Below are 27,745 nucleotides of genomic sequence, written 5' to 3' on the forward strand. Positions count from 1 at the left end.
TGCCACCCCCGCCTCTTAAGCCCAGGGGGGCAGGAAATCCATTGGTTCCTTGTCATCAATGGCACTTAGCCAAGCTATGGATCCCCCCTCATGGGCCTGATTCAGATAGGATCGCAAGTGCAATTGCCACTGCACGCAGTCTCACTGCGAAGATATGCTAATCCTCTGCGAACGCTATGCCGTTGCAGCACAACAAAGGGACGCCCACCTTACCTTACACACATTCGGAATACTTAGCAAGACTGCGAAACCATCGGTAACATAGAGTACCATCGCAGCCTCATGCACACTTGCAAAAGCTCTGACCTTACTAAGGAATTGCTAACCTTCTGGTACGCAGTGAGAGCTCAGGCTGCGTATTGCATTGCAGTGGCTAAGTTATGCACTGCCCTGTAAAGGCGTTCAAACGCCCTGGCAAGCCTGCGTCTCCCAGACCACCTCCCACAAACGGTACTCCCTGTCAATCACTCTGTGATGGGTCTGCGTAGTCACTGCAATTGCAGTCCCGATCACAGTGGAGTGTTTTTACACAAAAGCACTGCGATACATGTGCAGAACGCAACAATCGGCTGTTTGCGTACACTATTGAAGTTGCGATCCAAGCTGAATCAGGCCCCATGTGCCAAGACATTGAGCCTTGCTCCTCCCCCCAACAAGACCCATGAAGTGCACCCACATTCTCTGATTGGCCCACTGCATGGCATGTATGAAAGCTGGGGTGACCATTAGTACAGTGGTTCTCAAACTCGGTCCTCAGGACCCCACACAGGCAAACAGCAGGTGCACAGGTGTATTCATTACTCACTGACACATTTTAAAAGATCCACAAGTGGAGATAATTATTTCACTTGTAATTCTGTGGAGACCTGGAAGACATGCACTGTGTGGGGTCCTAAGGACCGAGTTTGAGAACCTGTGAATTAGTGGATGAAACACTTGATGGTTCCCAACCGATGGCTTCATACCATTGAGATCAACAACCAATAGTACAATCAAAGGTTAACCCACCGACGTCCATCCCTAGGCCATTACCTCACCATCTGTATTTTTAGAAATATAATGAAAATGTGAGAAAAGTATCAACAAATGTAATTTCAGATGATTAAATATATCCCTTAATTATTGTCCTAGTGCTATGTTATGTAAGACTGTCATTTGAATACAGCACAGGTTCTCAAACTCGGTCCTCAGGACCCCAAACAGTGCATGTTTTGCAGGTCTCCTCACAGAATCACAAGTGAAATAATTAGCTGCACCTGTGGATCTTTTAAAATGTGCCAGTGAGTAATGAATACACCTGTGCACCTGCTGGGTGACCTGGAAAATGAGATCTGTGTGGGGTCCTGAGGACCGACTTTGAGAACCACTGGAATACAGCACACAGTATTATGCTCTCCCCTATGATCAACACGCATCACATCTATTCGAAGCAGTGCCATATTTACAGCAGATGCTGGACTAGTTTCTGGGTGAATGTGATGTAAGACATAAAATGCCCGCCAGGTGATGGCACCGCACTGCTCACCCACCACCATCAGCGTTGCTACTCGTCGCAATGCTCGCATAGAGAGAGTGACATACACACAAGCAAACCGGCCGGACGCGCATGCGCTCTGCCTGATCTGTAGGTACTACTGTGCTGTGTCCGGGGGTGCGCGCGCATCCCAGCGCAGGAACACACGCGTGAGTAGTCGTCGTGGTCAGGTGATTATAGGTCGTGCGTGGGCGGGCGGGCGCGCGCACATTTCCTCACTCTCTCTTTACGCCCCAAAATAGTGTGTATGAGAGAGAGATACAGAGAGCGCGCCCAACTCGCCCGCCCGCATCAGCGCATACACCTGGACACGCAGAAAGGAGATGAACTGCGCGCGCCGGGGGGAAGTGGGAGGCGGAAGAGAGCGCGAGACCTGGGCGGGAGAATTACCTGTCACCCCGCCCCCACCCTCACTCACCACCACCTGACAGCCCCGTACAGGTCCGACCAGGCGGCGCTGCCGGCGTTCTGGCTGCATAACCATTAGTGCATAGCAGGAGGGGGCGGCCCGGGGTGTGTGTATGTGTATCAGGATAGAGCAGGGTGTGTAGTGCTAATGTGTGCTTACCTGAGTGTCAGTAGTGACACCCTCTCCTGCCTTCCCCGCTGGGGGGGTAGATGCGTGCCCTCAGGGTGCAGGTCACTCCTACAGTACAGCCTTGCTACACAGTTTTGTAGTGACGATAAATAGTGCCCCATCGTGTGTGTGTGGGGGATATTATTACCGACACGGGCCTAGTCAGGGACGTTGAATTGGGCACAGTTTGCCCCCAACCTCCTGAGTTTGCTTACCCTGTGGGGCATTCAGATTTTGTCCTGGGCTTTCCCAAGCTTCTACAGTCATATATAGTTCATAAACTGCTCTTTATATACCTAACATAAAACTAAAGACATTTATATTTGTTGGTGCCATCTAAGGCCCCTCAGGGAAGCTAAATGTTGCATCTTGCTATCAGACTTTAGATATATTTGCAAGAACATTTAAATCTTGCGTTATGATGCTTAGAAATAAAGTTTATTTGTGTGCACTGTTATAAAGAATATATAGGACTCTTTGCAGATTGAATAGCTCCCTGAGTGTATTTGTCTGGTTCAGTAAATATCCGCTGTAGTGTTGCCGATGACCATCTGCCTCTGTAGCTGGGACTGTACATCAAACAAGCATCTAAAGTCTGCATCAAGTTTAATGAACTCATTTTGACCAATGCTGTTCTACTCACGGATATACAACTAAGTAAAATGTCCACTCGGACCCCGCTACCGACTGTGAATGAACGTGATGCTGACCAAGTAAGTATTACATCAGCCACATAGATCAAGTCCTATAGTATATTTGGCATGCTATAGAAGTATTTAAATGTGCATGACTATATGGTTGGAGAAAAATATGGAAATATTTAATTTGATTTTTGTGTGTAGAGACACACTAGTATTTGCATCTTAAATACACTGCAGTGTAATTATCAGTCAAACTGCACTAATTCAAATTGTTACTTTTGAGGAAGAGCTGTTTACTGTTAAAAGACAAAGGGGTTGTTCACATTCAGCTGGCCTAAGTAGCCTTAAGGCCCCCATACACTGTGCAATATAGCAGCCGATCTGATGGATTGGTACGATGTCGCACCATTTGTGGGCATGATATCGGCCAGTGCGCGCTCCCGTGGGATCGTACAGCACTCCTCCAGATCTTACATGCTGCACATGAGATCTGGTGATGTGATGTACGATCCCATGCAGTGCTATGCAAGGGTGGGGAGAGGGGTGCCGGAATATCGGGTGGTCGGGCAGCGGATCGCTCCATGTGTGTGGACCACCCGATATGTCGGCCGTCGCGTCGCAAGGTGCATATTGCACCATGTATGAGGGCCTATACACACATTCCTGTAACTGTTACTTAGTATATTGATATTTCTTTATGACACGCTTCCGTGCTTTTGGGCTGTTTATACAGAGCGAAAGTATTATATTGCTCTGGACTCCAATACGACTTGGCCTTTACACCATTTAAAGATAATTTGCTGAAAAGAGGGGGGCACACCTGCTCCCTAGCATAGTACTTTGGTGGGGTCTTTCCCCATTGTTTGTTGACTGAGGATTTACAAATAGCAGGCCCTTTTTGAAGACCACATTGCCTGCAATTGAATTTCCTCCTAAATAAGTTAAAATCCCCAAAATCAGTAAGTCCCGGGACCATGCTCTGTATTACAAATTTTTGGAGTGTCAGTGGTGGACCATTACTAAAGTACAATTCGGAGGAACGAAAAAATAAATAACTTAGAAACCCCTATAAACCTGTATGGCTGACTTGAATTGCTTTTTGTTTTGTCTGCTAACATTTAGATGCTTTGAGGTGCTGTCAAAATGATATGCTTTGTATATTATAAGCAAAATTATAGGGGGTGATTCAATTTACTGAAATGTTCCCGGAGCAATTCAATAGGTCGTGCTGTTAACCCCAACTAGAGGATTTCTGCTTGCACCCTCCTGAAGTGCGGGCAAAAATCCGACTAAACTAGTACCGCGATGCTGGTTTCCCGGCTTAGCATTTGCTCTAACAGCATCATGACTGGTTCTTAGCTCGGAGAATGCATGTTACTACAGCTGAACACCCAGCTTTGGTCACCATAGCCTGCACCTTCCGGCTTAAGTGCAGGACACAATGGGGACAATTGAATAACTGTGGGAACTCATTCCCAGTGCTATTCAACGTTGCACTGAATTGAATGAGAACTGGGAGCTATTCATTTGGCAGCGCTGTAAACCTGCGACTAGAGGATTTCTGCTCGCACCCTCCTGAGGTGCGAGCAGAAATCTTATATTGCGACACAAATCTCTGGCTTACCGCGTGTGCTAATAGCATCGCTCCTGGCTCTTAAGTTGGAAAATGCTGTTTACCACAACTAACCCTCGGGCATTAGTTGCGGCATACTGCATCTCCCAACTTAAGTGCTGGCTGCAGTGAGGACAATTGAATATCTCCTGGCACTCAGTCCCTGAGCTGGACAACATTGCCTTCAGTTGAATTCCCCCCTTTGACTACAAGTGTTATGCTAACCGAGTCCTAAGGTCAATGGGAAACAGTTTCAAGCAGTAATGTTATTGTCAGTTTTGGGGGGAGAAATGCATGAAATCTAGAGCACAGGATAGCTGGTGTTGTCCATAGCAACCAATCAGATTCTAGATGTCTGTCTTAAGGCGCATACACACGTAAAGATTTTCTGTCCAACCATCCAACTAGTTGATTGGTTGGAATGAAAATCTGGTAAGGTATGAAAGCAAATGACAGTCAGCAGTTTGCTCTCAAACGCCAGAAAATGGACAAAAACTGTTGTTTGAACAAATTGTTTGGATCAAACATTTAACAAACTTGTCTGATGACCATTTTCATCTGTTTTCTGGCATATAGGAGCAAATTGCTAATCATCATTTACTCCCATACGTTACCAGATTTTCATTTCAACCAATCAACTAGTTGGATGGTTGGACAGAAAATCTTTACATGTGTACCCAGCTTTATAGCTTAAAATGATGAGGGAAGCATGTGGTTGCTAAGGGCGTCAGACAGATTCCCCAGTATTCTGGTTTCCATAAATTTTCTCCAAGTATTTTAGGTACTTTTCCAAAGAAAGCAATTATGTGGTCACCAATTTGTTAGGTCATTTCTGGCCCTGTCCTGTGGAAGTTACTGTTTTTGACCTTGCTGTTCCCCCTGTACTAAATTCACCATAATTTTTTACATTGTTTGCTTACCTGAAGTTCCAGTGTGGCAATATTACATACATCTTGAGCTCACTTGAAATGATGGACCTTATTTCAGCAAGAATAGTTTTCTACTAACTAAGGTATGCTAGGCCTATGGGTAATGCTTTTTTTTTGCAATTTTCCATCGATAAAGGCACATTGGGTAACTTTTGACAGTAATAGCCCATTGGAGTGAGCATTGATTATTTTAAATAGACAGCAATAGAAACACCTGAGTTACTTGGGCAGCACAGATGGTGTAATGGTAGCATTACTGCCTCACAGCACTGAGGTCCTAACTGTGTGGAGTTTGTATATTCTCCCTGTGCTTGCGTGGGTTTCCTCCGGGTTCTCCGGTTTCCTCCCACACTCCAAAAATATACTGGTAGGTTAATTGGCTCCTAACAAAATTACCCCTATTGTGTGTATTTGCGTGTGCATGTGGTAGGGAATATAGATTGTAAGCTCCACTGGGGCAGGGACTGATGTGAATGGCCGAATATTCTCTGTAAAAGCGCTGCGGAATATGTGTGCGCTATATAAATAACTGGTAATAATAAATAATAATAATACTAACCGCTGGGTTTGGAAACCCAATAGAAACCACAGAAACATTGCAGCTGAAAAGTAACAAAAATAGACCTGCCTGTGAGCGGTGTGCTTGGCCAAAGGGGATGTAGTTTGGAAGCCGACAGTCTAAATCCCAACCGCCAGCTTACAGATGTTCTGATCATGGCGTGGTACTAATGACAGGCGGCTAAATCTAGACGCCTGTCATTAACCAGATGCCGCAAGGCCCCCCCGGGGATGGTTAGGGGGGGGAATTAGGTCAGCGACACTTACCTTAGGGACGATCAGGATTTTCACCCTTGGGGGGCGATTAAATTCAGCGTTAGTTGATTACCTCCGGGAAGTTGGTCCCGGAGCTATTCAATTCAGTGCACTATTTAGCCCGACTATTGCAAGTTAAGTTGGAGAATGCTGGTTCTCGCGACTTAACCTCGGTGTTTAGTCTCAAGTACTGGCATTATCCAACTAAAGTGCCATCTGCTAAGCCGGAAAACTGACTTGCAGCCGGTTCTTTAATCGGATTTCTCATTGCATCCTCAGGAGGGTGCGAGAATAAATAATTAATATGGCAGAGAGAGCCCACACTATGGGGGCGATTCAATTCAACGTGAATTGAATAGTGCCGGGATAGAGCTCCCGGAGCTATTCAGTTGACTGCGCTGTTTAGCCGACTAATGACTTCTCCTCGCACCCTCCTGAGGGTGGGAGGAGAAATCCGACTAAAGTGCCGGCCGCAAGGCTGATTTTCGTCTTAGCGCTGCGCTAACAGCCTCGCGGACCACACATTAGTCGGAGAATGCCGGTTCTTGCGACTAAACACCCTGCTTAAGTCGCGAGAATCTGCATTCTCCAACTTGAGTGCTTCTAGTCAGGCTTAACTTTACTGTGAATTGAATAGCTCCGGGACTAACATCCTGGCGCTACTCACATCGCAATTAATTGAATCGCCCCCAATTTGTCTCCCTACTATATCGTTACCGGTCCAGCTCGCTGCTGGTTTTTGGAAAATAGGGAGACCCCCAGGCCATTTTTCCCCCAGATTTTCCAATGCCAGCCCAGGCTAATGGTGAGTACACACTATACAGATATTTCTGCAGATGATGGTTGTTCATACACATTGAACAACCATCATCTGTGTCTGCCCGCAGGTCCCGGCGACTAGGTGGTGTGTCGGGGGCGTGTCCTGGTGGGCAGGGGGGCGGGTGTGTGTGTATGGGCGGTTTGCAGACCGCCCGTACACAACTGCCGATGGACAGATTTGTCTGCAGACATATCTGTCCATTGGCTGTGCAGCACAGCCAATGCGATATGTCAGTGAACGACGACGTTCACCGACATATCGCGGGTACACACTGCCCGACGGGCAGCAGGTACATTGACCGATCAATTGATCGGCCAATGTATCAGTCAGTGTGTACCCAGCTTTAGAGGTCCAGGGCTGCTTATTGAATTGGAGGTGACCCACACTTTTTTTTTTACACTGAACTGTCTTCTCTTTTAAATATATCAAAGCCTGCATACTGATCTGTGCTGTGCTTTGAATACACTGCAGATTGACGGCAGTTTCATACTTTTATTTGACAACGGAATCTATCGTAAAGGGGACAATCTCGCATGGTTTTGGACAGAAAAAATACACTGGTGGTGCTTTGCAATAGACACTCAAATACGATGGTAAGTAAATCCTGTACTTTTGGGCAGCAATCCACCGACGATGTCCTGCGGATTGTGATGGAAGGGACACTCAATTCTTAGTGAATTTAGCCTCTAGTGTGTTTGAGACTTCTAATTTATCCTTTCATTGAGCTGCAAAACAATATTCGCTTTTAACAACCTGCTCTGAAATAACTTCTGTAGCCTAGTTTTTCAAATGTGTCACAGGATATAGAAAAGGAACTAGTAAAAGTGACCAGGTTGTTACCTGGTTTGCTATAAAGATGTTCAACATATAAATTATAGTATTATGTGAGAATACTGTTAATTCTGGCTTGTTAATACCAAATAGAAGCTATACACATGATGTAGTGTTCCTACTAGGCTGTTTTAGCGGGGTGCCATGCTGCGCCCTGCCTGATTTCAAAAGGGCTGAATGCGTCCTGTCCCTTTTGGCGACGCCCTGCCCCTTTTGGTGGCTTCCTGCTTAAAACAGGATACTCTCGGCATTCACAGAGAAGGGAGAGCTTGGGGGCAGCACAGCATGTCCATAAGTGCTGGGCACACCCCCAAGAGTGATGAAAAGGGGGCGCGTCTTAAAGATACGCCCCTTTTCTCATGACCATGAGCTTTTACGGCGTGCGCCAAAGTGCCTTTTCTCTAGGTGTGGCGCCCGGCATCAGACTTAGAGTGAACACTAATGATGTATATTTGTATGTTAATGTATTGATGTGTGTGATAGAAAAGGTATGGTTTGGAAGGGAAAAGCTGCTTTTAATATAGAATGTAAGCTTCCAGGCAAGGTCCTCGTACCTCTTTGTCTATTATTACCCAGTCTTGTTTTTTTACTGTTTGTTCCCAATGGTAAAGCACAATGGAAAATGCTGGCGCTATATAAGTAATTAACTATTTAATTTTTTTTATACCTCATTGTGGGTAAATTTGTCCTAAATTGCATAAGTTTGTACAGATCCTGGTTTTTTGTTGCTTGACCACTGACATAAGTAAGCTGGAAGCTGTTTGTGTTCAGAATGTAAGCACTGCACTGCAGACAAGCGTGCAGCACTTGTTTTTGGAAATTGCTGCTGTGGCGAATAACTTTAAGATATTAAAATCCAAATATCTTGGCTATAGGAATTCTGTATTGTATTATAGGAAATATGAGCTTTTTTAAATAACGGTGCATACAGGCGGCAAACAGCATGTTGTCGTCTGTCATTTAACATATCACCCTATTGCTGTACTGCGTCAGCACAGTGTGTCATATTAGATCAATGATGCTTTTATTTTTTTATAGATCAAAATGCTTGCCCCTGGAATGTGGAATAACAAGATTGTCCTGCAAGATGCATGTGTTTTAATAAGTTGATAAAAGTTGTGTTACAAGTTTAGAATACAGAATCTATTACTTTGAGAGTGTAATTGATGATGTGATCATGTGACTTGCAGTTCTGTGTAGAACTTTTATTTGTGGCATTGTACACTGTTGCAATTACAAAGATCATTGGTCATATAAAAGACTTATGGTGGGTACACACGGGACAATCGACAACGATAACAATATCGTTGTTCGATCTCCCAGGTGTGCTGGACGATCGATAACTATCATCCAGCACACCATGTACCATAGCGTTCCCGCTAGGCTGTTTTAGCGGGGCGCGGCACCCTGCCCTCCTTCTGGGAGGCAAAAAGCGCCCTGCCCTCCAGAAGGAGGGCAAAAAGCGCCCTGCCCTAACAGCCTGTGGGAGCCGTCTTCACCCGCGGGTCGCAGTGTCCCGTGGATGAAGAAATGTGCGGTGACCCGGTCACCGCTGGAGAACAGACGCCGGGCGCATGCGCCCGGCGTTTATTCTCCCTGTCTGCAGGGCTTGGGGGCTGCCCGGCGTGTCCGTAAGTGCCGGGCACGCCCACATGAGTGACGAAAAGGGGACGTGTCTTATAGACACGCCCCCTTTTTGATGACCATGCCCCCTTCTCGGTCGCGCGCGCGCCTACGTGCCTTCTCTAGCTCCGGCGCCCTGCCTCGCGTCGGAGCTAGAGTTAACACTATACCCACCAACGAGTATATATCGCTTGTCCCTATAGTAACCTGGTCCATATCGACCAGGTTGGCCTGCATGCACGGGGGATGGTTGATAATGATTTCGACCATACATGCCCATGCATCGCAGGTCTTTGGTGGCCGAAAAATGCACGATATTAACGATATCGTTCATATTGTCCATTTAAGTCGTTCCGTGTGTACGCACCTTTTAAGCTTGGTAAACACTAGTGTACCCAGCCCCACATCGGCAAGTGCATACACACTTGCTGATGCGGGCAGCGACAGCGGGGCCATGCTGCATTTGGCAGCATGGTCCTCGCTATTGACAAAGTGGGTGCATACTAAACGATATGCCCGTTATATCGACTTATCGTCTAGTGTGTACCCAGCATTTGAGATGCAAAAATGCGAATTGAATAGCGCCGGGAGGGAGCTCCTGGAGCTATTCAATTCAACACGCTGCTAAGGATCTCTTCCCGCATCCCTCCTGGGGTGCGAGCAGAAATCTGACCCAACTCCAGGTGCGATGCTATTTTCTGCCCCTAGCGCGCAGAAACAGCATCGCGCCGGGCAGTTTAGTCGAAGAATGCAGTTTCTCGCAACTAAACACCATGTTTGAGGGGCTGCCCTTACAGCTCCCGGGAACATCCTCAGGAAGCTCTGGGCATTGCTGTAATCACTGGAGATTGTGGCCCCCGCCCCCATGTGACGTCACCCAGAGGGGGCAAGTCTTAAACCAGTGCCCCAAATGTTATATATATCAAAATGGTCATCTGCAGAAAAAAGGTTCCCCACCCCTGCTTTTAAAATTAGGGCTCTTTCGGTTTATGCAGTAATATTATGGACAACGAGGCATGTTTAAATGGCTCCAACTATAAGGCAATGATCGTTTGAATCTTGTAATTAGGCACAGCTATACAACTTTTAGTGCTCATTTAAAAAAACTATTTGGACTAATAAAGAGTAATATTTTTTGTTAAATTAACATGAAGGGTCAAAAAAAAAAATCGGTCATGGCTACATTGACAAGATTTTGTTTAAATTGTTAATTTGCAATAAAGAAATAAAACTTTGTGTTGCATTGGTCCATAGTGGCTTTGCCTAAAGAAATGGTAGCCCCATCGCCTAGGGGCCATGCCCGATAGCCATGCAACAACTGCTATGAGTGGGTCTCTTCCCCAGGATCCCTAGCCTGAAATTTACCACAGGATCCCAAGCCTGCTGAAATTGGTTTTCCTTTCCTTAGGATCCAAATCCCAAACTTGGGCGTCTTTGCCAAGGATCCAAAACCTGATTTGGGGTTTCTTAATAGTTCCCAAGCCAGATCTATTGCTTGATTAATTCATAGGAGCAGAATTTTTTTTTTATCAATGCTCAACAATGTTTCTGACAATAGTCTATATTGACGTTGCTGAAGGTGCAGGAATATTCCCAATAATATGGTCATTTGCAACCCAACATGAAACTTTTCTCAGTGGCCAGTAAATGATTGAGCAACCATGAGGGTGCATGAAACTGACTAATGCTCATCAGAAGTTTCACAAATATTAATATTTAATTCAAACATAAGTGACACAACATATAACAATATGTACAGTATATGCAATAATATACGAACAATACAAAACAAGCTAATGCAACAATAAGTTAGTAAAAAGCATAAAGTTTTATTGCAAATTAGCAATTTAAACTAAAGGTGCGTATCCACTAGCAGACTGAAACGACTGCATGATTACGACGTTGTAATCGTGCAGTCGTTTCACAGTCTGTGCTGTGCCTTCTTAGAAAGATCAGTCGTTTAGTGTAGGCACCCTCCCTCATACCTGAACATGGGCAATCTGTCATTATCGGCAGATTAACCAGCATGTTCAGGCGATGTTAGTTGTCAAAAACGACCAGCAGTAGCACGCATCGCTGGTTGTTTTCAACATTTTCATGGCCGATTTGTGAACGATTAATGAATGATATTGTTATCGTTCAGTCGCTCATTTTAATTGGGTAGTGGACACCCGCCTTAAATCTTGTCAAAGTAGTTGTAACCAATTTTCTTTTTTTTTTTGGTCACTTTCATCTTAATTTAACAAAAAAAAATTAGACTTTTAGTCCAAATAATAATTTTTTTTTAAATGAGCACTAAAAGTTGTCGCTGTGCCTAATTGCAAGATTCACTATAGTGAGAGCTATTTTAACATGCCTTGTTGTTCATAATATTAAGTACTGCGTAAGCCGAAAGTGACCTAACTTTTAAAGACTGTTTTCTCACTTCTGAGGCAAAACGCCTGTCAAAAATAAAAAAAAATATGTTGTAGTTTAAAGTCTGCTCTTTTTATTGTTTCAAGAAAATCGGTTATGCCTTTTTTTTTTTGCTATTGGACATTAAAGATAGCGGAAAAATGAACGCGCGATTTGTGAAAGCAATTTTAGATGACATCACAGGAATGAAGTAACTTTTAAAAGGGGGAATTCAATTCAACACGAATTGAATAGCACAGGGAGTGAGCTAACAAGCTGTTCAATTCAGTGCGCTGTTATGTCAGAGAATACAGGGGTGTTAAGGAGCGAGAACCGGCATTCTCTGACTAAACTGCTGGGCGCGCAGCTGTTAGCGCCGCGCTAAGCGGTAAAACAGCTGCGCGCCTGCCACTTTTGTCGGATTTCTCCTCTCTTTCCCAGGGGGTGCGAGATGAAATCCTTTACCCATCCAAACAGCGCGGTGTATTGAATAGCTTTGGGAGCTCCCTCCCGCGGCTATTGAACATCGCACTGAATTGAATTCCCCCCTATGTCTGTTATTTTTATGATTGTAGCGCTCCCGCTAGGCTGTTTTAGCGGGGCGCCGCGCCCTGCCCTCTTTCTGGAAGGCAAAAAGCGCCCTGCCCTAACAGCCTGCGGGAACTGTCTTCACCCGCGGGTCGCAGTGTCCCGCGGGTGAAGAAATGTGCGGTGACCCGGTCACCGCAGGAGAATAGATGCCGGGCGCATGCGCCCAGCATCTATTCTCCCTGTCTGCAGGGCTTGGGGGCTGCCCGGCATGTCCGTAAGTGCCGGGCACGCCCCCAAGAGTGACGAAAAGGGGATGCGTCTTATAGACACGCCCCCTTTTATATGACCACGCCCCCTTCTCGGACGCGCGCGCGCCCTCTCTAGCTCCGGCGCCCTGCCTTGCGCCGGAGCTGGAGTGAACACTATGATTGTGATTGTGTCCACTTGGATAGTTAGCTATGCTAATGTCATACTAAAATAATGTTTTCTTTTGGAGATATGAGCAGCTGAATTCCAGAAAAATTTTTACACAACAGATTTTTTTTGGGCCTCATACAGTCAAAAAAGTACTTTTTTGTAATCCTTAAGCAGCAATTTTTGAAATCTGCATCAAAAGTTGCATAAAGCATGTTCACTTTCACCACTATAGCTCTCATAGATCTGCCACAGCAAATATTTGAACATTGCTGATTGTGCACCACGGAATCGGTGACTTTCACCTACTTTCCCTACTGGGGCCACAACCCCACTACTATTGCATACTGTGAACTGAAACTTTACTAAAGTTAGTTTACATATATACCAACATGCAAAATCTCATAAAAATCGCACATGGTCAAGTGGAGGGATGATTTTCAAAATTGGTTCACTTGATACGGAATGACCCGTTTGCCAAAGGTATTATTGGAGTACGTACTGGATGGAGGGCTTATTTTATTAACAGTTACAAGTGTGCTAATTATTGTAGGTTCCACTTATGCTTTACTTTGTTTAGATGATGTACTGTTAAGTAGTTCTGAATAATCTAAACATTAACAGGTTCTCCTTAATAAAATGCTTCTATTGGTCTATTTAGTTAGATATTGCAATAGCAACTTGCTAGTGAGTTGCTTCAGCCTAGGTCTTCATAATTCAAATTGCTTCCTGTTTACATTTTGCAATTTCCTTTTGAGCACATGGTTGGCGGAGCCTGGAAATTGTGTGATGTTTTCTGTAGTCTGCACTGCAGTCATCACTTACTTTTCTGAGTAATTATTTTATTAAATAGAATTTTTTTTTTTTTATATATCTGACATAAGAACAGAAGTAAGGCAGATACAGTAGTTAATCCATTGAACAGGACAATCTAATCCTGGCCACACACATGGCGATCTGCACACGACCAGCCGATATGTACGATTTCCCTTGAAACTCTCCCCGGCAGCTCAGCACACAATCTCCACACGATCTGCACACAATTTGTTGTCCAATCTTCAAACTATCTCTCCTGCATCCAGACTTTCACAGTGCATCGTGTCCTAGATTGTCAGATCTGCCCTACTGCACGGCCGATCTGAAGATGCGATGTGCGACCGGCGGGGACGCGCATCGCATCGTGATCGTGAGTGAGGACTCACGATTTGGCCATATTTTACACGATCTGTCGTTCCAATGTGTAGGAATCGGCCAGATCGGGTAAAATATCGCTTTGTGTGTGACCAGCTTAAGACCATGATGATTAACACAAGTTAGTGTCAAACTTTTTCAATCAAGATTACCAAACAATAGGCCGAGGTGGCAGAAAGATGGTGATGCATCATTGGAATCTTGAAACTGCTGGTGGTCGAAGTGTTTTGATAGCAATAACAATAAGGGGTATATTTACTAAAGCCCTGTTTTTTTTTGTCTGTTTTTTTTTTTTAGAAGTGAAGATGTTGCCTATAGCAACCAATCAGATTCTACTTAACATTTATCTAGCACCTTCTAGAAGATAATAGCTAGAATCTGGTTGCTATGAGCAACATCTCCACTTCTAAACACCCGCGCTTTAGTAAATATACCCCTGAGTGTTAATCTAAAGGTCAATTTTGATGAGTTATATTATTGGTCAATCTAATTAAGTTCCCCATATGCATTTAGTAACATGGCTACTCTCCACTATATATTCCATAAATCATGTGGTTCTAATGTTTTTTTTCCTACCAATAACTTGGATAATGGCTTAATGCACAATTTTACACCTGAAAAGAGGTTATCCTGGTGAAAGATACTGCAAGTTGTATTGTTGGAGCACCAAAATTTTCATGATAAAATGTAGAACACCAAACAATGGCAGCATAGTCTTGTGGGCCCGTTTTATTTTTTTTTGAATCACAGCACAAAGGCTATTTATATGTAAAATTATTCCCCCTTCTGCACCATCTGCCCATCTGTCGAGCAACAATAATATTAAGCAAGTTACTTTTTGTCAGAAGAGATGTATTTACTGTTTGAACGTTGCCTTTATTCTAGTTACCATATGGTTTGTTGAATAGAAATCAACTGTGGCAATATTACTGGTATTGCAGTGCACTAGTAGAATTGGTAGTTCTTGTGGCTACTTGCATTGTTTTTTCCTTTTGTAATTGAATTGTGTTTTGTGCTTGTACACATTTTGAATGGGGCAAAATATTGTGTAAATCAACAATCTTTAAAAAAAAAAACAACTAATTTAAACATGTAAATTGTGATCTCAAACATTTGTGTATATTGACATATATGGAATATTCGTATTAATCATAATTAACTAGTTATTCAAATAATGAAAAAGTATGAACTGCATGCTGAGATGGCCACTAAGACTAAAATAAAGAAGGTGCGACTAATATTCAGTTACAGTGCCTTGCAAAAGTATTCGCCCCCTTGGCTTTTTACCTTTTTTGTTACATTACAACCTGTAATTTATTTATATTTTTAATCTGAATTTTATGTGATAGATCTGCACAAAATAGTCTAATTTGGTGGAGTGAAATGAGAAAAATATATATAAAGAATCTTTATAATTAAAATGCTGAAAATTGGCATTTGTATATGTAATTATCCCCTTTGCTATGAAGTCCACCTATGTGAAATCTAAGGGCGGAATTCAATTGTTTTCATCCCCTATCGCGCCCGACGGAGCTATTCTATTCTTGCTCCTGTCGGGCGCGATCAGCTGCCAAGCGCTACATTTCAGCTCGCAGCCCCTGGGGGATGAGAGCTGAAATGTGCGAAAAGTGACATGTTTGGGCGCCCAAACATCACTTTTCGCGATCACGCCCAGCACTTTGGTCGGGTTTAGCTGCTTTACGCGGCTAAACCTGACCTCTATGGGCGCGATCAGCGCGAAGAATGGCAGCAATTGAATGGCGGCCCGCGATCTCCTGTCACTTTAGACGGGATATCCGGACCGCGTAATCAATTGAATTCCGCCCTTTGTGTCACATGACCTGTCAGTATAAACACACCTTTTCTGAAAGGCCACAGAGGCTGTAACACCACTAAGCAAAAGGCATCTCACCATGAAGACCAAGAGCTCTCCACACAAGTCAGGGACAAAGTTGTTGATAAGTACAATTCTGGGTTGGGTTATAAAAAAAAAATATGCCAAACTTTGATGATCCCTGGACCACCATGAAATCAGTCGTCATCATCATCATCATCATCAAATGGAAAGAACATGGTACCACAACAAACCTGCCAAGAGAGGGCCGCTCACCAAAACTCAGGCAGCACAGAGACCAAAGGTAACCCTGAAGGAGCTGCAGAGTTCCACAGCAGAGAATGGTCTATCTGTGCATGTGACCACAATAAGCCGTACACTCCATAGAGATGGGCTTTATGGAAGAGTGGCCCGAAAAAAGCCATTACTTAGTGATAAATATAAGAAGACACGATTTGAGTTTGCCAAAAGGCATGTGGGCGACTCCCCAATTGTATGGAGGAAGGTGCTCTGAATCAGATGAGACTAAAATTTAACTTTTCGGCCACCAAGGAAAAAGCTATGTCTGGTGCAAGCCCAATATATCCCATCACCCCAAGAACACCATCCCCATAGTGAAACATGGTGGTGGCAGCATCATGCTGTGGGGATGTTTTTCAGTAGCAGGGACTGGGAAACTGATTCGAGTCGAGGGAAAGATGGATGGTGCTAAATACAGGGATATTCTTGAGCAAAACCTGTTTCAGTCTGCCTGTGATTTGAGACTGGGACGGAGGTTCACCTTCCAGCAGGACAATGTCCTGAAGCATACGGCTAAAGCAACACTTGAGTGGTTTAAGGGGAAACCTTTAAATGTGTTGGAATGGCCTAGCCAAAGCCCAGATCTCAATCCAATTGAGAATCTGTGGTCAGACTTGAAGATTGCTGTTCACAAGCGGAAACCATCCAACATGAAGGAGCTTGGAGCAGTTTTACCTTGAGGAATGGGCAAAATTCCCAGGGGCAGGATGTGGCAAGCTCATAGAGACTTATCCAAAGCGACTTGCAGCTGTAATTGCCGCAACAGGTGGTTCGACAAAGTACTGACTTTAGGGGGGTGACTAGTTGTGCACACTGAAGTTTTCTGTTATGTTGTCCTAAATATTGTTTGATTCACAATATAAAAAAAAAAACTGCACAGTTGTAGGCATGTTCTGTAAATGAAATGATGCACACCTTCAAACAATCCATTTTAATTCCAGGTTATGAGGCAACAAAACATGAAAAACGCAAAGGGGGGCGAATACTTTTGCAAGGCCCTGTATATATGTTAAAGTTAAGGCCCCCATAAACCTGCATGATTTCGGGCCGATTGCCTGATTTTCGACAAGTCATAAGATGGATCTTGTGAAAATCGTGTCTTTTTTTTTATCAAGATAAGATCCGATGCGCGTTCCCGCAGCTCCTATAATACGCTCCGGATCTTATGATGCGGCATATATGGTCCATCTTATCGTGTGCAGATCGTGCCATTTATTTTGTTCATGCGATCCATCGTGTGATATTTCAGGTCATTTCAATGACTGCTTCCCTTATGAGCCAGTGAGACACAGGATCGATCTTACGACAGATCCTGTGCTAAGAAAAACAACAAACATGCTGCCGGGACTGCCAGGGAGCTCCGGTGAGTCGTAGGGAAATCGTATAATGAATCTGATCTTATGCTGGTCGTGCAGGTGTATGGGCCCTATTACAATACATTTAGGACTTGTTCACATGTCAGGGAAAGGTGTAAAACGCAGTCAAATCATGCTTAGACAAATTTTATTGATGCTTTTTGTGTGATTTTCCTGCATGTTGCTTTTGCTAGTAGTATACTGTACTATTAGCCCATGTTAAAGCAACTAAAATGGGCCATGCTGGTTTCGTAAATGTTAAATACAACATTAAAATTTTAGAATGTTGACTAAGGGTTCGATTCAATTCAATGCTTCCGGAGCTATTAAATTCTGCACGCTGTTAGGTCGGGGAATGCCCGTTCTTCCACCCCTCGCACCTTAAACAGGGTATTTAGTCGCGAGAACGGGCATTCTCCGACTAAACTTCCCGTCGCGATGCTGTTTTCGCCACGCTAAGGGCAGAAAGCAGCATCGCGCCTGTACTTTTGTCGGATTTCTGCTCGCCTCCCAGGAGGGATGCGAGAAGAAATCCTTAGTCTGATTTGGCAGCGGGCTGAATTGAATAGCTCCGAGAGCTCCTTCCCGGCGCTATTCAATTCACGTTGAATTGAATCAAGCCCTTACTTAGTTTTGACCCTATTATGTGCTTCTCATGCATTTATTTACAGTGGGATAAGTGTATAAAAAAAATGTACAGATATGAACTTTAGCTATCTCATTGGGAGGAATTCGATTCCTGACCTCAAAGTAGTGCGCCGGCAGGGGTCAACACATTTTTGTAAAATCTAGGATCCAGCCTTCGTACCCGACCAAAATAGTTGAAAACTTGTATAGACTACCCCTTACCTAGCCCCCAATTCATAGTGAGCCACACACAGGAGTGCCGCATATTTATAGTGCGCCACACACAAGTGTATTTATAGAGAGCCACACAATTTGTAACAATATTATAGCTGGAGGACATTCTAGTGAAATCAAATAAATAGTCAGTCACCAGCTGTGTACTGTTGTCTGGAGGACACCCTTTCTTCCTGCTCAGCAGTGCTGCAGCTCCCCGGCGGTAACTCTTCTACTCTCCACTGGCAGTGTTGCAGCTACCCAAGGGTCACTCACCTCCACTGTGCCAGTAATGATGCAGCTTCCTTTGGTGCGGTCACTCTCCTACCTGTTAGCAGTGCTGCAGTTACTTGGTGGTCACTACTCCGCGCCGGTAGTGATGCAGCACTCCGCGGCATGGGCAATCTCCCTGCTTTCAGCTGTGCTACCGCTCCCCGCGGCGCAGTCATTCTCTTCCTCACTGCCGACCATGATGCAGCTCACTGCGGCGTGTTCACTCTCTTCCCTGCTGCTGGCACTGCTGCAGGGAGAAGGACTGAATCTGTGATCTTGCGTGCAGAATGGAGAAGTCACAGTAATTGTTGTGGCAGGTGTGCATTCCTCCTTGCGGGCTGCGACACACTTGCAGTATCCTGCCCACTCCTATAACTACCAATAGGAGCTCTCTGTAACTGTTTTTTTTTTTTTCCCCATTTGCTTTGTTTTCAATAGGACCTGGCATTACTAAATTATTAGTTGACATGGCAACCGGTACTTGTCGAGACCTGCCTTCCGGAACATTGCTCCCTGCCGGCATAACAAGTTTTTCCTTACACCGCATAGAGGTGCGTGGGAAAACAGGTGATGTCGGCACTACTGTAATTAGCCAACATATCATTTAAGCAATTTTTGAGAGGCTGACATTTCTATGCATCATTTTGTGCCACATGAGTGCAGAAAACACTGGTCGTCATGACTCATGCTTTATATGAGAAGATATGATTGCCTGAAAACATCTTGGACATCCAAGTCTGTGGTACTGTGTTTAACTCGCTATATTTCTAAACTTAATATGAAAAAAGGTTTTGCAACCTGTTAGGCTTGGCATGGACTCATGGGGGGGATTCAGTTGTTTTTTGTGTGCCCTTGAGTAATGGGCGCACAATGGGGCAATTCAGTTGTTGCACCCATTACATTTTGCGCACAAATTTACTGGGTTTAGCCTGGTTAGAGCACCCAAATGACTGACTTTTCACTGATTTCTGCTTGGCACCTCAGTAGGGTGCAAGCAAAAATCTGGGCACCTGAGGCAATCGCATCTGAACTGGCTTCTGCAATTAACAGAATGGCTTTTGATTTCCAAATTATTTTGTACACACCGTTTTTAAACGGAGGTACACATGGCTTTCAAATATAATTATTGCTTTACCATTGCCCATAGCAAAATTGCAGGCATATCTATTTAGACCATATATAAAATGATTGTGTCTGAAATTTGCAAGCGGCTCATGGAATTTGGAGTAATACTGTGGTTATCATGCATGACTAAAACATGTCTATAATATGCTCAAAAGCTATGCAATGGCGATCTTTGGTTAGAGATACAATAGGGGCAATTCAATTGTTTTGAGTGCCTCCTGGTCATCTATATGATTGGGAGCACAACGGTGCAAGTCAGTAATTGGCCGTTCGGACCCCTAAAGCCGTGGGGGGGCGACACACATTTCTACTTGCAGCCTCCTGAGGTGCGAGAAGTAATACGTGCAAAGTCCGTTGTTTGGGTGCTCTAACCACTTCTTTAGACGGGATTAGCCGCATTGCCCGGCTAAGCCCAGTGCTTATAGGTACATTAAATACTAATGGGTGCCCGAAAGGAGAAACCATTGAATTGCTCCGTCGTGCGCCTATTCGTATTAATGCCTAGCAGGGAGCACGCAAAACAATTTAATCCCCCCCCCCCCCTCCCTCCAGACATGCACAGTTATGGACAGATTACTGTTGGAGTACAACAGTGATGCTAAAAGAAGCACATCAGTATGGACAACTCATCTGCGCACGGATGGGTTACTGCTGGCAATTACCTGACACTTCTAGCACTGCTAATAAAACACAAGCTAAGAATCACAAGTGGACCACATTTTAATGACCACAATGGGAGTACTAGGGTATTGTATATACTACCTGGATCTATGGCAGTGTAATGGAGTACGGTGTGTTTTCATTGCATTGACTGGATCTCGATGTCAGCGCAACAATATTTACACGTCACATATGAATATATTTGACAATCTGATAGTGTTCATTTTAGCACCCTACAACTTTCACAACCTGTGCGGTTCTTCTTTTCTGCCTGGGGTGTCGCTGTCTACTCTGGTGCTTTTAGCACCAGAGCAGTCTGATGCTTCAAACTTCTGATATACAGACCAGCGTGTGCTAGAATGACACCCCAGGTAGGAAAGAGGAACTGCATGGGTTGTGACAGATGCAGGGTGCTAGAATGAACACTAAGATATATATCCCTTTATCTCAGTATCAATCTGCATTAAGCTGAATATGTCTGGTACTATTAGGGGACTTTCTGCATTTGGCCTCCCAGGTTATTGGATTAACACTTAGTTGAGGATCTATGGGATGAGCTGACACAAGCTATACTCAATAGGATATGGCCCTTAATAGGTAAATGTCCAGACTCTTCAAGCTATTTTGAGGGATATAGTGAACAACTTGTTTAGCTAATGTGTCTAATATAGGGCAATCATAGTGTATTAACTATTGCAAAGATTTTAGGAGCGTGCATATAGCACTATAGATTGCATTGGTGACTGAAAGGTAGTAAGCATAGGGGGGAATTCAATTGAATGCAACTTGCTAACAGCAATGAGGAAATGTCTGGCTGCGCATATATTGGGCATATTTGGTAGGGTTGAATAACGCAGGTTTTCCCTTGCACAGCTATGGAGAGCAAGGGAAAACTTGCAGTGCTGGCGTGCGCGTTGTGCTGTTCCAGAATAATACATTGCATCTTTTTGTGCTGAATTGAATTTCCACATAGGTACATGGGCTATTTCTGTGATATAGGAGGCAATTCAATTCAGCGTGATGCTGAATAGCTCCGGGAAGGAGTTACCAGAGCTATTTTATTCATAGCACTGCTTAATCCAACTAAAACCTCTTAAGTAGGAGAATGCCGGTTACCACACTTAAGCTGGGTTTCTTGGTTGCGGTAACTGGGTCACATAAAAGAGCGATACCGAGTCACGCCACGGCATGGCGCGACTAGAAGGGCTGTTTAACGAACTGGAAGGCTAGATGTATGAGCGCACATCTGTATGTGTCATTCCGGCAAGACAAATCTCACCCACCAGCATCGCAAGTTTTCCCTTGCACCCCATCAAGGTGTGAGGGAAAACTTTCAAAGTCACCACTACTGAAACTGGTGGATGTGTGCAGTCGGCCGAACATCGCCTACTTTTGAGTTCCTCCCAATGTGTGAATTTCGAGATGACTAAAAACCAACTTCAACTATTAATAGCATTTTAGTAATGACCCAAGTAACACCCAACATGAAATTTATTAGGATTCGCTTTTAAAAATATAATAGATTATTGGTAAATATTACATTATTGATAGGCTGATCTAAATTATATTTCTGTAAATCTGGGAAATTAATAATAATTGATCAGTCAGTTTTACCAAAATGATCATATGGCTAAGTCTTTGGGGCATATGTACTAACCATCTTAGAAGTGCTGCAATTTTTGTTCATCACAGCAGAATAGCAGAATGTGTACATCACAGCAGAATAGCAGAATGTGTACATCACAGCAGAATAGAATAAATTTTTACATGATTATCCCCGCTATGTACTAAATGTAACTCGCAGGTACAGTGGTAGCACTAACCACAGTCCATGATCACTCAAGCTGCGGATATATCTCTGCAGTGTGTACCCACCTTTACATTTGTGAAAGACCCTCCTGGGAGTCTGTGCACAGTGTAAGATTCAGGAGGCTGTAGGAGAGGGATCGTAAGTTCCCTCTTCTGTGAATATGCCTCCATAGGCATAAAGCATTTTATGCCGTTGGAGGATGGTATAAACCAAGGGGACCAGTCACCAAACTTCTACAAGTTTCGCTTTTATGGGGGGCAATTCAATTCAGCCGCAAGGCTGTTAGCACCACGCTAAGCTGAAACACAGCATTGTGGTCAACTCTTTAGTATAATTACTGCTCACACCATCAGGAGGGTGAGAAGTAATTCTTTAGTCGGGCTAACAGCGCGCTGAATTAAATAGCTCCAGGAGCTCCTTCCGGGGCTATTCAGCATTGTACTGAATTTAATTGCCCCCTTAAGAGTTTTGGGATCAGGCTGCAGTTCCAATTGACAATAATGGGTAACAGGGATCTACAGTGGTAGTTGTCCTGCAAAAGGCTATTTCTGTGAAATTGCCTGCATTAGGTTGTTGTTACATATACAGTTTCTGCATAATTTTATGGAAAACTGGCTTATTAAATAGGCCCCTTGGTTTTGATTTTCTCTCCATGGAGCCTGTTACTGGTGTACTTTGTGACATTACATCTCAATCGAGAAGGATTTTTACCAGACAATTGTGTTGCTTTGGCTATTTAGAGAACTGGTTTCTCTTGTAATGTTTTGCTCTGCTTGGGGGCAGGGAACTTTCATTGTAGCATTCTTTAGGACAAGTGGAGGGAGGGACAGGAATATAGCTCTGCTGGGTCTTTCAGTAAACCTTTCATTATGGTTAAAGAATCCTGAGGATAGATTTACCTATTGCATGTCTAGCCAGACTAAATCAGTAAATGTCAGCTTGTTTTAAGAGGAGGCCATCAGGTAATCGCATATGAATAAAGTTTAAGTACTTGTGTACTTTACGGACTCATTGCAGAGAGAACCCAAGTGTCCTACACTCATTATTATTATCCATCATGGTGAAGTCTAAATCCCCTTCAAGGAGAGGACCCTGACGTCATCAACCAGTGTCCAGTGTCATTCCCTACCATCCAAGTGGGCATAGAGGGGGAATATAACCTTGTGGCAATCGCAACGAGCCCTGTCCTTTTTGTACTCTTATCTGTGAATAGTTACAGCTTCCAGAAGTTTTCAGAAAATGTCTGATGTAATTATGTGTATTCAAATATTAAGGTACAAAGCAAATGTAAAGAAAAAGGTAAATTCACCTTGGCAGCAAACCTATCAGCACTATACAGGATGTGAGCCTTCACATCACTACTTTCGCTGTTTGAGCTTAGTCTTTTTTTCCACAGGAATACTTAAAATATTAAAACTTGAAAATATGGGTGGTGATGTGCAGCGCTTAGAAAAACAAATTGTATGTATTGTAGCATTTCTTTTCCCCTTATGTTTGCCCTATACTGCATGTGTCTATTGTTTCCTAAGTGCATCTAGCTGTGTGAGAATTGTTTGTGGGAACATACTAGTAAATGAGGAGAACTGCCATACCCATTTCCCTCCCTATTTATTCTTTGCTCTGTTGCACAAGAAGAAGCAACAGAGAGAGAAGGCAAAGCCTCAGTGTCTTCTATAGGAAGAGGAGGAGCAGAGCTTGCTTGGCTGAGGGGGTTGGGAAAGGAAGAATTACCTTTCTCACTCTGTAGCAGTCTGTGTTCGCGAGAACTGCATCATCTCAGCTGCTGTACACTCCTTCCAAATGCCATGATGTCAGCTTCTGTCTCACCAGCTTTACCTGCCCTAGTGAGGAGGGGACAGGTCAGGTTCTCCTCCCTTGTTGCGTGATACTTCAGGGTGGTAACTTCCTGCTTTTTAGTTTAGTAAAGAAGAGAACGTGAGCAAGCAAACTAGGTGTATCTTTCCCCTACCAGCACTGACGGATTAAAGGAAAAAAAGAAAAAAAAGGCAATCTGGCTAGAGCCTTTTATTATCTATATGAGAGACTCTCTTCATTGAAAAATCATGTTAGAGGATATAGCAGCAAAGCGTCGTGACCATCCTGACTCCTGTACGAACTCCCTGCTTTCTCATGAGGTCTGTAACAGGTTTTCCTTTAATATAGTCCTCCTGCTCCATGGAGTCCTGCTTTAAACTAGTGGTTTATTATTTAATCCTATCAAAAACATATATTGTCTGTCCTTCCATTTGCCTGTACATGTTTGTGTGTGTGTGTATATATATATATATATAGATATAGATATAGATATCTATCTATATATATATATATATATATATATATATATATATATAATGTGTGTGATTGTATGTGTGTATAAAATATATCCTGCACTTGTAACTGAACTTTTAAAATGTCCTGCTATTGGAATGAAATATGTACATATTATGGGAACAAGTTAGTTATGTTTGTACCGACATACAAGTATCATGCAGATTCGTTATATGTCGATTTCTGTGATTGTACCTGCAGACTTACACACTTTAGGGGCATATTTACTAAGCTGTGAATTTACGAAACCCTTGATTTTTTTTTCTGATTTTACCTGCAATTTTTAAAAGGGCAGCAATAGTAAATGCAAAATCAGACTAGTTTTGCAGTAAGTATTATTGTTTTTAATCTGGCAGGCAAAATCTGTAAAAATGGAGGGTTTTGTAAATAGTCTGCTTAGTAAATATGCCCCTTAGTTACCGATATGTGACATTAGGGGGGCGGTTCAATTCTTTTATCTGGCATCCCAACTAATGGGCACCTCAACAGAGCATTCCAATTGTTGCTCTATTCGGGCGGCCTTAACGCGTGTGTGTGACCGACAGCACCGCTTTTAGCACCGCTTTAGTTAAGGCGCCCGATAAAATAATTGAATCGCCTCCTAGGTGTCTGATTATAGACCTATTTAATAAGTCCTTAAAATTATGCTCTATACACTATAAAAGGTTGGTACACTTTTATATTTATTTTTTTCTTGTTCTCCCTATTTAGTATAAGTAGTAGTATTTGGTGTATAATGTAGTTGAGCTGAATATCTCTTCTTTTGTTCAAACCCTGCTGTAACTCCAGATTTATTGTTAGAGAGTAGACGCAAATTAGGCCTCAATGTAACTCTGAGGGGATCTCAAGTGTGGTCAGTGTTCATAGTAAATAATGTAAAGCAGTGATATTGGTATCTTATTAATGTAAACATTGAGTTCATAATAATAATGTAACTTGTTATTTCTAATACCCTCTTCTATTGTGTTTATAATGTTTTTAACAGGTGAAATGAAACTTAAGTGATCTCACTTAGCAATGTCATTACCTCAGCTGCATATCCTTTGCATTTGTAAATGCTGTTGCAGTCCAGGAAGTAGTTTTATTTTCTCTAAAGCTGCATACACACACGATTTTGTTACCAACGATTTTCTGTCAGATTTTTTTAAAGTGTAATGAACGATTTTTTTGAACTACAAACGATTTTTGCATATTCCTTAATGAAAATCGTTGAGTTGACAAGTCTGACTAAACTACAAAGTGAACGCGCATGAATGGTAATCGTTCATTGTTTGACTCAGAAAGTGAATGATTTTTTCAAACGATTATCGTTAAACTATATAGTTTAACGGTAATCGTTCAAAAAATCGTTTGTGTGTATGTAGCTTAAATGTTATTTACTATTTTTAAATTGGTTTCCTACTTTGTATATTGAAATTGCCAAAGCTTTATGTACCTCGATCCATAACACATCACAAAGGTGTTTTTGCTCATTAGGCTGTGTTGCTCACACCTGCCTGATTTATTATACATTTTACTTACAAACAATTGTTAAACTGCTTTAATTGTGTAAATTCTATTTGGTTATTAAATCCTAGGTTCAACATCCAAGCTACTTGGGTTTTGAACGTAGGTTTTAATATCAAGTTAAAAATACACATGAGCAATCCAATTAGTGATACTTTGAGGGACTCTGTTCCAACTTAATGTCTGTAGAATCTTTGAAAGTGTTTAGTGTGTTCTGTTTGATATTCTGTTGATTTTTAGAAGGAAGCATTAGTGGAGTTAAAAAAAGAAAAAAAAAAAAAAATTTCTAGAAACTACAAAAAGCTATTTCATTTATATAATGTTATATATGTGAAATCTGTCAATCCAGTTATTTTTGTACTTCCCATTGTTATGAAGTACAGCAAAAGCCATTTCCGCCTCCTTCTACCTTGAAACAGGTCCTTGTACTGTATACCCAGCAATTGTGGGTGTCTTTTTTTTTTTTTTTTTTTTTAAATAGAACAATTGTACACCCGCTTTATCTGTTTACCTTTCCTGTGTAGCTTCCAGTGGCTTTGACGTAAATTTGGAAACATCCTTCTTACTCATCATACTTTGAGAAGGCGATTGTACTATATACCTGCTGGGTAATATCAGAAAGTGTGTATTCTTATACAATATTCACTAGTTGTAGACTCCAAATGAGTTTCAGATATAACCATGGTCTCCTTGCTAATAATTTGACTAGAACCTGCAGCTTTATGACATCATGGCCAAAACATCTCTTAACTGGCATGGTTATAAGCTGCATTCAGGAATTTGCAGTGACACCCTATATATTGATCTACAAGCAGTTATGTAGGAGAATAGAATGCTGGTTCTCGCAACTTAACCTGGATGTTAGTCGCGAGAACTGGCATTCTCCAACTAAAGTGCAGGTCGCGAGGCCTTTAGAACCGTGCTAAGCCGGACAACAGCCTCGCGGCCAGCACTTTAGCCAGCGCCTTCAAGAAATCATTAGTCGGACTAAACAGCGCGCTGAATTGAGTAACTCTGGGAGCTCCCTCCCGGCGCTATTCAACTCCAGCTGAATTGAATCTCCCCTTATATATCTATATACTTGTCTTTTGAAGTAGTAGTACTTGTCATTTTTAATCCTTAACTTTTTAATTTATATAATAAAACTAATACACATAAGTGGCTTTTTATTCTTTTTTGGTGGTGCAAAAGTGATTCTTCCGAAGTGTGATAAACAGAGGATATATGGTCCATAGATCTGCTCTTGATATTCACCACATAAGAGCATTCTATCACTTTATTTAATGAAGGTAGCAGTGATCTCACTGAGCCAAAAAAATGTGTGTCCCAGGGACCCCTCATTTTAGAAAATTGGGGTCCTGCCTGACCTTTTCTGGGTCCCAACTAAATGACTGTTTTCTGTAAATCTAACAACTTCGCAGCTACAGACTATGAAGCATGTAGCAGATGACAGTGGCCCCAGTAGGAGTAAAAATAAACATATTGACCCCCACATGAAGAAAAACACACACATTAACCCCGATAGGATGATAAAAAAATAAAAAAAGACAATTTGGCTCCCACAGGAAAAAATAAAGCACAATTGCCCCTAACAGGAAAAAATAACACAATTGCCTCTGACAGAAAAAAAAGAAAAAAACACCAAACACATTGGCCCTGATAGGAAAAAAACAAAAACAAACATTGGCCCCCACAGGAAAAAAAATGAAACACATTGAAATGCATTGCACTGCGGCGGGAGGTGGCATGCAGCTGCATGATGTCATGTCACCGCATCACCATCTCTGGGTTCGGACTGCGCCTG

General features: G+C 42.9%; 1 protein-coding gene across 5 annotated transcripts in view; it reads left to right on the forward strand.

Annotated features, from left to right (window-relative positions):
• Positions 1–1,761: 1,761 nt before the first annotated feature.
• MARK2 (microtubule affinity regulating kinase 2) overlaps positions 1,762–27,745 on the forward strand; it is a 235,390-nt gene continuing 209,406 nt past the window's right edge. The window contains exon 1 of one of the 5 annotated variants that reach the window (XM_088480051.1): positions 1,762–2,824. In XM_088480051.1, coding sequence (XP_088336177.1) covers positions 2,774–2,824 — 51 coding nt within the window. In that variant the 5' untranslated portion in view covers positions 1,762–2,773. Of the gene's footprint in view, positions 2,825–23,881; positions 24,243–27,745 lie in introns of those variants that run through there. The other 4 variants (XM_088480054.1, XM_088480055.1, XM_088480050.1 and 1 more) reach the window with 4 other exon arrangements.

Source organism: Taudactylus pleione, unplaced genomic scaffold (assembly GCF_031769625.1).
Source record: "Taudactylus pleione unplaced genomic scaffold, aTauple2 ptg000250l, whole genome shotgun sequence".
Taxonomy (NCBI): Eukaryota; Metazoa; Chordata; class Amphibia; order Anura; family Myobatrachidae; genus Taudactylus; species Taudactylus pleione.